Source organism: Chrysochloris asiatica, unplaced genomic scaffold (genome assembly GCF_000296735.1).
Source record: "Chrysochloris asiatica unplaced genomic scaffold, ChrAsi1.0 scaffold00095, whole genome shotgun sequence".
NCBI lineage: Eukaryota > Metazoa > Chordata > Mammalia > Afrosoricida > Chrysochloridae > Chrysochloris > Chrysochloris asiatica.
The window spans coordinates 4,325,960-4,336,716 of NW_006408613.1; the positions used below are offsets into that span (position 1 = coordinate 4,325,960).

The window sequence follows — 10,757 nt, forward strand, 5'->3', positions numbered from 1 at the left end:
AACAAAACACTGCTTGGTCCTGCGCCATCCTCACAATTGTTGTTCTGTTTGAGCCCATTGCTGCTGCCACTGTGTCAGTCCATCTCATTAGAGTCTTCCTCTTGTTTGCTGACCCTCCATTTTACCAAGCATGATGTCCTTCTCCAGGGACCAGTCCCTCATGACAATTTTCCCACACCATAAATCAAATGTATCAGTTCTTCTACAGTTTTCCTTATTCATTGTCCAACTTTCACATGCATAGGAGTCTATTACAAATACCTTGGCTTTGGGTCAGGAACACCTTATTCCTCAAACTGATACCTTTGCTCTTGAACACTTTAAAGTGGTCTGTTCAGCAGATTTGCCTAATACAATATGTCATTTCATTTCTTGATTGCTGCTCTAGTGAGTGTTGATTGTGGATCCTAAGAAATGAAGTCTTTGACAACTTCAATCTTTTCTCTGTTTATCATGATATTATTTTTGGGGCTAGTTGTGAAGATTTTTGTTTTATTTACCTTGAAGTACAATCCATCAGTAAGTATTTTAAGTCCTCTTTGCTTTTAGCAAGCAAGGCTGTCTTTCACAAAGCCTGATGCCACATTTTCCCTCATATAATCCAGTTTCTTGGGTTATTTGCTAATAATACCAGACTGAGTAAGTATAGTGAAAGAATACAACTCTGGCACACACCTTCCCTGATTTTAAAACTTTCAGTATCCCCTTGCTCTAGTCTATGTACAGGTTCCTTGTAAACACAATTAAATATCCTGGAATACCCATTCTTCCCAATGTTATCTGTAGTTTGTTATGATCCATACCTTCAAAAGCTTCTGCATAATCAACGATACACAAGTAAACATCTTTTTCATATTCTTTTCTTTTAGCCAAGATCCATCTTATGTCAACAATGATGTCCCTTGTTCCGTATCTTTTACCAAATCCAACTTGAGTTTCTAGCAGTTCCCTATCAATGTATTTCGTCAACTGTTTTTATCTTCAGCAAAATTTTACTTGCATGTGATATTAATGATAATGTTCAGTGATTTCCACATTCCATTGGGTTACATCTCTTTTGTTGTTGTTAAGTGCAGTCAAGTCGGTCCCAACTCATAGTAACCCTGTATAGGGTTTCCAAGGAGCAGCTTGTGAGCTTGAACCTCTGACCTTGTGGCTCAAACTGACTGCGGTCCAGCACTCCACCACGTCTCTTTTGAATGGACACAAAGATAGTTCTCTTCCAGTTGGTATCTCTCTTCCAGATTTCTTGCATAGAAGAGTTAGTGCCTCCAGTGCTGCATCAGTTTGTTGAAAAATTTCAGTTTGTATTCAGTCAACTTCAGGAGTATTGTTTTCCACCAATGTCTTCAGTGCAGCTTAGGACTTCTTCCTTTAGTAACATCAGTTCTTGATCATATGCTGTCTCTTGAAATGGTTGAACATCGTCCATTTCTTTTGGGTACAGTGACTCTGTATTCCTTCCATCTCCTTCAGATGTTTTCTGAATCATTTAATATTTGTCCCTGGTATCCTTCAGTATGTCAAGTCAGGCTTGTATTTTTTCTTCATTTCTTTCAATTTGAGAAATGCTGAGCATGGTCTTCCCATTTTGTTTTCTAGCTCCAGGTTTTGCACATTTTATTTTAATAGTTTTTCTTCTCGAGCTGAAAACCTTATGAATAGCAACAGAACATTGTCAGATGTAGTGCTGGGAAGATGCAAACCTTGTGAATAACAGCAGAACTTTTTTAGATATAGAGCCAGAAGATGAACCTTTCAGGTCGTAAGGCACTGAATAATTGACTAGGGAAGAGCTGCCTTCTCAAAGTAGATTTTACCATAATGATGTGAATGGAACAATGCTTTTGACACCTTAATTTACTGTAGAGGCCCAACTCAAAATGAGAAGAAAGAACTGCAAACATCCTTTAGTAACATTGATACTTATAGAAAACATCTGTTGTTATTGTTAAATGCCTTTGAGTTAGTTTCAACTCATAACCATCCTGTATATTGAGGCTGTACATCTTTGCAGGAGCAAAAGGTATCATCTTTCTCCCATGGAGGGCCTGGTGCACTCGACCTACTGACCTTGTGGTTCTCAATCCCATGCTTATTCTACAGACACACCAGGCTCCCTATTGCACATATTGATGGTATCACACTTGCCAATAAAATTCTCAGATTGAATAAAATAGCAAAACTATCCATATATTATTATGACAGATATACTAACATATAATAATGCATGTAATTTTCAAGTGATAGGGTAAAGAAAGAAACATAGGTCAATTATAGTTCAAATGAAGTTAGTATAACTGTAATAATACATTAAATGCTAAACTATAAAGCATTATTAGGCATAAAGTGAATGATGTTAAAAAGGAATAATATACCTTCATGATGAAGATACATAATAGTTTTAAATTTGTGTGAACCTAACAACATAGCCTCAAAATATATAAAGCAAAATATGACTTAAGATATAATCAGAAATAGATAAGCACATAGTTATAGTGAGGTATTTTAACAAAACTCCCTTATTGATGGATATAAGGTACAAAATTAGTGAACTGTAGAAGATTAGAACAACACAGCAGTAAGATTGATCTGAAGGACTTACATTGAACCCTAATGCTAATACTTTCAGAGTATAGGACTGTATATGGGGACTTCAAAAAGTTCATTGAAAAATGAAATAAAAAAAAAAAAAAGGAATTTTCCTAATAACTTTTTGAAGCCTATTCGTATTGTTGTTGATAGGTACTGTTGAGTTGTTTTTCACTCATTGCAATCCTATGCACAACAGAACGAAACACTGCCTAGTCCTGCACCATCCTTAAGATTGTATTGTGTGCCCCAAAGCAAATATTAACAAATGCCAATGATGTGCCATTCAGGTCTCATACTCTGTTAACAATTCAATAAAACCATTTAAAAATAAAATTATTTGGAAATTAAATACCTTGCTACTGTATAACCCAAGTCAAGAAAATGAAAGTTAGAAAATACTGTGAATTGAATAATAATAAAAAATGGGATGGATTTAAAATAATAGGTAAAGGATAATAGACATTGGTATTATTTTTTAAAAGATTGAAAAATAATAAGCCCAGCATCCAACTCAATCAGTGATATAAAAGATTAGCCAAGTAAACTCAAAAGAAAGTCAAGGGATGAAATAATAATAAAAGCAAAAAAGATAAAGTAGTACACAAAGAAATAATGGAAAGTATAAGCAAAGTCAAAAGGTGATAGAAACAAATAGTAGAATTGTTTGGAAGAAATAAGTAACAGCAGTAATTTGTGGAAACTCTGGGTTTTGCCAACAACTTTACAACAAAGTGAAACATCTTTAGCAGGTAAGTATCCTTTTAAAATGGACTATATCCGGAAGGCAAAACATTCACTCTATGATGATCCAAGACATCAAGTTGATAGCTTAAACCAATTTGCAAAACAGTCTACTCATAGTGACCCTATGTGCAACAGAATGAATCACTGCCCAGCTTTGTGTCAATTTCACAATAGCTGCTATGCTTGAGCCCATTGTTGTCGCTACAGTGCCAGTTCGTCTCATTGGGAGTCTCCCTCTTGTTCTCTGTTCCTACAGTTTACCAAGCAAGATATTCTTCTCCGGGAACTAATCCCTTCTGATAATATGTCCAAAGTATGAGAGATGAACTGTGGCCATCTTGGCTTCTAAGAAGCATTCTGATTGTACTTCTTCCAACACAGATTTGTTTGTTATTCCTGCAGTTCATGGTACCTTTAACATTCTTCTCCAACACCATAACCAAAATGCATCAATTCTTCCATAGTTTTCCTTATTCATTGTCCAACTTCCACAAGTATGTGAGGCTGTTGACAGTACAATGGCATGGGTCAGGCTAATCCTCAAACTGACGTCTGTTCAACAATTTAAAGAGGTCTTGTGCAACAGATTTGCTTAATGCAAAACATTGCTTGATTTCTTGACCACTGCTTCCATGATTATTGATGGTTGAGCTAAAGAAAATCATCTTTGACAACTTCAATCTTTTATTGATATATATGAATGTTATTTGTTGGTCAAGTGCTAAGGATTTTTGTTTTCTTTACATTGAGGTACAACCCACACCAAAGACTGTAGTCTTTGATCTTCATCAATAAGGTTGTATCATCTGCATATTGAAGATTGTTAATGAGTTTTCCTCCAATCCTGATGCCATGTTCTTCTTCATATACTCTAACTTCTCTGTTTATTTGCTCAGCATACAGATTGAATAAATATGGTGAAAGAATTCAACCCTGGTGTGCAACTTTGCTGATTTTTAAAAGCATTCAGTGTTCACTTGTAATTTTCGAACAACTGACTCTTGATATATGTACAGGTTCTTGTAAGTCTGCTTTCTAGAGAACTTCACATGCATTGCACAGGAATGTTGTTTCAAGGATGTTTAATTGAAGTCAGTGCTGTTTATAAACAGGGTAGGGTGTGGTAAAAACTTTACCACCTGTGGTGTTAAAGTGGGTGAATGGATAAACAAATGGTGATGCATCTATGCAATAGATGCTATGTAGCTGTTTAAAAATAAGTAAATAATGTATACCTATTTGTAATTCCTTGTGTGGTGCTGTAGAATAAGCATTTAGACTGCTACCCTCCTAAAGTCAGCATTTCAACCCATCAGCTTTTCCTCAGAAACCCTCCACAGGGGTCACTGTGAGTTGGAACCAACTCATGGCACTTGACCACAAACAACAACATATAATATGAAGAATTTCTTGTTGACACTGTAGGATAAGTACTAACTGCAAGATCAGCAGTTCAAACTCACCAGCAGCTCCTCAGAAACCCTATATAAAGTTTCTATGAGTCATAGCTGACTTGAGGACATTTAATAACAACAGATATAAATGTGAAAAGGAGCTAGAAGGCTCCTTGGAAGCCAGGATTGCCAGACTTTGTCTCTCATACTTATGACCTATTATCAGGAAGGACAAGTCCCTGGAGAAAGGGTATCATGTTTAGTAAAGTGAAGGGTCCAAGAAAAAGAAGAGGGACCCCCCTAAAGAGATGGATTAGCATAGTGGCAGCAGCAGTGGGCTCAAACATAGCAAAAATTGTGAGGTTGGCCCAGAACCAGGCAGTGTTTCATTCTGCTGTTCTTAGTTGTCACTGTGAGTTGGTACCAACTCAATGGCACCTAATAACAACAGTTCAAAGGTAACATTGAGCAAAAAGCAAAATACAAAAAGGTATTGTACATAACTTCGATATGTACAACACCTTTTTGTATCTTGCTTTTTGCTCAACGTTGCTTTTGAACTAGTGTTATATTTTTATACTTGTAGTTGTTGTTGTTAAGTGCCACCTATTGTCTTTAGATAGAGTCCTGGTGTGGCAGTATAGGATAAGCACTGGACTTTTTTTTTTTTTTGACTGAATAATAAAATAGAAACTTTATTACATTTTGCAGATCTTTTAAAATATGAAAAGTTTTAAAAATCAGTTTTACAGGTATACACTCTAATATATATTTTAAATTACATTTGCATTTGTATAAAATACATATACAAAAATTTTATAGTATTTGCATACATAAAAAGAATTAAATAAAGCAAATACATTAAATAAAAAGAATTATATGATCTAAGAATGTGATATGCTAATTGCAAGGTCAGCATTTCATTGCTTTCAGCAACTCCTCGGAAACCCTATACAGGTTACTATGAGTCAGAAACAACAACGACATTGTCTTTAGATACATATATAAAATGTAAATAAATTCATGTTGTTGTTGTTAAGTGCTGTTGAGTCAATTCCAACCCATAGCAACCCTGTATAGGGCTTCCAAGAAGCAGATGGTGAGCTTGAACCACCGAACTTGCAGTCCAGATGACTTTGCAGTCTGACGCATTAGTCCCCAGCACCACACCAGAACTCCGTAAATACATATTGTTGTTGTTGTTGTTAAGTGCTGTCGAGTCGATTCCGACCCTTAGCGACCCTGTATAGGGTTTCCGAGGAGCATCTGGTGAGCTTGAACTGCCAACCTTGCAGTTCAAACTGCTTTGCAGTCTGGCACATTAACTCACAGCGCCATAAAATACATATTAGAGAAGATATTTGTTGAACTCTAGGAGGAGAGGGTGGAGAGAAGGTGGCAAGGCCTTTCCTTTAAATGAGAAAGCACTGAAATTAACAAGTTAAAATATCAAGTGCTTAACATTGGTGGGTTATCATGCCTTTTACTGTGTTCTTTTTGTTGTATATGAAATATCTCATAAATAAATACATTTTAAATTGAAGTAGGTGGACAGATCTCTGAGATCCCTTCTAATTTGTTTTGTAATTTAGGTTTCTAGGAGTTTAATGGTCTGGTGAACTATGGAGATACAGATGATTTTGAGGGAAATCTAAGATACATGTTGCTCATGATGCAAAGATACGGATCAGTGTTGTTAGTTTCCTTGGTGTCTGTTCCAAGTCTCTGACAACATGTAGGAGGTCATTGAAGAATTTCTTACTAGATATTGCTGTGTAGTTGGATGCTCTCGAGTTGATTCTGATTCATAGTGACCACATGTGATAGCATAGAAACAACTGCCCCATAAGGTTTCTTTACTGTATCTGTGGAAGCAGATCACCATATTTTTTGTCTTCCAGAACTGTTGGTGAGTTCAAACAGCCAACCTTTTAGTTAACGGTGGAGTGCTTGACCATCATGCCAATAGGGCCCTTTTACTAGTTACTGTTATTGTTAAGTGTTATTGAATCCATTCCCATACGTAGTGACCCTATATGAGGTTTCCAAAAAGGGAGTGGTGGGTTTGAATTACCTACCATGTGGTTAGCAGTTCAGTGCTTATCCTACAGTTCCATAGACATTGTTGCTGTTAAGTGCCTTTGGGTTGGTTCTGACTCATAGTGACCCTGTCTATATATTTCTGAGGAGCAGCTGGTGAGCTTGAACCACTGACCTTGTGGTTCAAACTAACCTTGCAGTCCAGTGTATTAACCTGGACTCCTGAATATTAGGATCCTTTTAAAGTTTGTTGTGGCTAAGAGCTAAATTTCAGCCAAGAAAAATAATTATCATGCATTCTGTTTACTATCCTCAATGAAAAGAGAGGATAGAGTAGTTGTGATTAGTTTTCATTTCAGAAACCATACATCTGTGAATCTAGAAATGAAACTGAACAAATAATTCATTAAATTACCATTACCTAATATGACTCCTCTTAGCCTTTCTCCATTTATGTATGCTTTTATTTTAGTGTTAACTGCCTTGGAGTCGGTTCTGACTCTTAGCGACCTATATAAGGTTTCCAAAGAGCAGCTGATGGATGATTTGAACCACCAGTCTTGCAGTTAGCAGTCCAGTGCTTATCCTACAGATTGATTATGTCTTAAAAAAAACAAAACACATTTATTTTCACACATCCTAACTGTATGAATATTCAAAGATTAAAGTTAAAAATGTTTGAATATGCCTGAAGTTGCTAGGACTCTATCTACCTTAATACTATGAAGACAAATAATGAAATGCATCCTAAACTAGGGTTAACACTGAAGAAAGAATTTAACCATATTCCCGAAGAGCCATAGCAAATAGCGTAATGAACTCGATTTCACCGAGTTTTGTCAGCTGCTTTGATGGATATAGAAAATGTAGTTCTATCTCTCAAAAGATTTAAAATCGAATTGGTATGAAAAGAGTAACATGTGAAACATTTTATGTAGTAACTTGTTCTGTGTTGATTAGAAGCGCTAAAAGTCCAGAGAGAGATTAATGGAAAGCAAAGGGTAAGAATCGATTTGTGCTCAGAGGATGGGCTGTGCTGAGATTTGTAAAGTATGATGAGAAGATCTATGTGAAAACACATTTTAGTTTGATTGGGGCAGCTTTTTTTTGACAAGAGCTCTGAGTCATCCGCTTGGATAGCACCTTGTTGTGAAGTGTTGCTGAGTCAGTTTCAACTCATATCCACTTATATACAGTAGTAGATTGTTACCAAGTTTTATGAGAGCATTTTGAACATAAAAACAAAACTTACAGTTGTTTGAAGTAAGGGATTCACTTGCATCAATTCATGAATATCTGTATGTTTATATTCCATATCTTCATGGGAGTCCTGGTGTGGAGCTGTGGGTTAATGCACTGGATTGTAACCTTGATTTGAAATACAAGGTCGGCAGTTCAAGCTCACCAGCTGCTCCTCAGAGACCCTATACAGGATCACTATGGGTCGGAACCGATTCACCAACACTAAACAGCAACAACAAACTATCAAAAGATAAAATTTTCTTTGTGAGATGTTCTCTATAGTCAAGAGGGAATTGGTATAATTCTGGTATTCAGGGTATAGATGAGGCTAAGAGATTTATCAGGACCACTCAAAGAACCTTTTCACATTACAGGCATACCTTGTTCTATCGTACTTTACAGATACTGCATTGTTTCACAATTAAAGGTTTGCAGCAACCCTGAATTGAATAAGTCTATTTGTGCCATTTTCCAAAAGTGTGGGCTCACTTTGTGTCTCTGCATCACATAACATACTTAATGGACTTAAGTATAATGTAAATAGAATGTTTAGATGGACTATTGGTTCTGACTCATAGCTACCCTTGTAGGATTTCTGAGAGTGGCTGGTGGGTTTGAACTGCCAGCCTTGGAGTTAACAGACCAGTGCTTATCCTACAGCACCACACCTGGGTCCTTATATGCACTGGAAGGTGGTAGTTGTGTGCTGTGAAGGTTGGTTCTGACTAATAGTGAACTTGTATAGGGTTTCTGAGGTTGTAAATCTTTATGGGAACAGAACACCTCATCTTTTTCCCAAGGAGAGGCTGGTAGATTCAAACTGCTAACCCATATGACCCTTGTTTATATAAGGGCTGTGGTTTGCAGCCTCATAACTCACTACACTACTAGGGTTCCTTTTATATACGCTGTTGTTGTTGTTGTTTTCCGTGGAGTCGGTTCCCACTCATAGCAACCCTACACAGGGTTTCCAAGACTGTAAATCTTTACGGGAGCAGACCGCCTCATCTTTCTCCCGCGGAACCGCTGGTAGTTTCGAACTGCTGGCCTTGTGGCTCACAGCCCGATTCGTACCCACTACGCTACCAGAGCTTTATATACACTAGGAAATAAAAAAGTAACAATAATGTGACTCACTTTATTACAATACTCATTTTATTGTGGTGGTCTGGAACGAAGTCCACAATGTCTCCAAGGTATGCCTATGTACATAACCCAGCTCAACATTCCATGGTTCTCTGTAACACCTTTCTATAGGAGCATACCTGAGGCTTTGCACTGTTACTCTAAATTATTGTCATTTGATTCTACTCCTACCTCTCTACACCATATGGTATATCAACAAGCAAATACAAAACAATAACTAGTGCATTTTATTTTGGTATTTTATGCATTCAGATGAAATGATTTATGATGATGTTGAAAATGGAGATGAAGGTGGAAACAGCTCTTTGGAATATGGATGGAGCTCAAGTGAATTTGAAAGCTATGAAGAGCAAAGTGACTCAGAGTGCAAAAATGGAATTCCTAGGTCCTTCTTGCGTAGCAACCACAAAAAACAAGTATGTATTTTGTTTATTTGTTTGAAAATATATTCTTACATTAACATATAAATGGGACTATTTGAAAATATAAATTTGGTTAATGTAATATGTAAATACTTATTTTTTAAATGTTGCTATATAGTTTTAGGGAAACATGTCAAAGGAAAATAATTTTTTTACATAGTAAATATAGTCATGAAAAAATATCACTTTAAAATTTTTAAGCAAGCTTACTATTTTCAGCAGTTTAAGAAAATAAATCGTTATCCACTGAATTATTTGTTTTGTGTAATATGATGTGCCTTGCTCATAATAATACTGTTTGTGCACAGTTACTATTTACATACTATTTACATAGTATTACATACTGAAGGGACAAGGAGTTCTGGTAGCGTAGTGGTTATGAATGGGGCTGCAAACCGCAAGGTCAGCAGTTCAAAACTACCAACTGTTCTGCGGGAGAAAGATAAGGCTTTCTGCTCCCGTAAAGATTTACAGACTTGGAAACCCTGTACAGGGTCGCTATGAGTCGGAACCGACTCCACGGCACATAATCACCACCACCACATACTGAAGGGACAGTACAGTTTTTCTTTAAAGTGGTATTTTGAACTTCAGTCGTTTTTCATGAACAGGAAGGTAACTCTGGAGATTTAGGGTTTCAGGAGAAACACTGAAGATTGTAACGGTGAATTCTAAGATGCTGAACTTAGGAGCCTTTTTTTATTGAAGCAAAACGTCATATTAAGGTTTTAACTTTTTAGTAGTGATTGACTATGCTGCACATGTATATAATAACAATTTATGTACATGAGCGGGCTTCAAAAAGTTCATGGAAAAATGGAATTAAAAAATAATGGAATTTTTCCATGAACATTTTTAAGCCTTTTTATGTTTGGCTGTTTATATAAGGGTTGATTTACATTTGTGTCTATAGTAACACCAGCACACATTATATATGTTACATAGAAAATTATGATATAAGTCACTTGCAGTTCTTAACTGATGACGTCAGACTTTTATGCCTCATGTGATTGGTTGGTCAATCTGACATTTAAAAATATAAATGTTTTAAGTGTTGTTGCTGTTGTTAAGCGCCATCTAGGTTATGGTAAAATACTTACTGATCCAAACTTTGGCTTAATGCCACTAACATTGAGACAGTTGGAAATATACAGACTGTTAAATTCTTTAATTT

General features: G+C 36.3%; 1 protein-coding gene across 1 annotated transcript in view; it reads left to right on the top strand.

The window, feature by feature from the left end:
* ARHGEF10 (Rho guanine nucleotide exchange factor (GEF) 10) overlaps positions 1–10,757 on the top strand; it is a 234,765-nt gene that overhangs the window by 37,524 nt on the left and 186,484 nt on the right. The window contains exon 7 of the mRNA XM_006866721.1: positions 9,414–9,577. Within this exon, the coding sequence (XP_006866783.1) occupies positions 9,414–9,577 (164 nt within the window). The remainder of the gene's footprint in view (positions 1–9,413; positions 9,578–10,757) is intronic.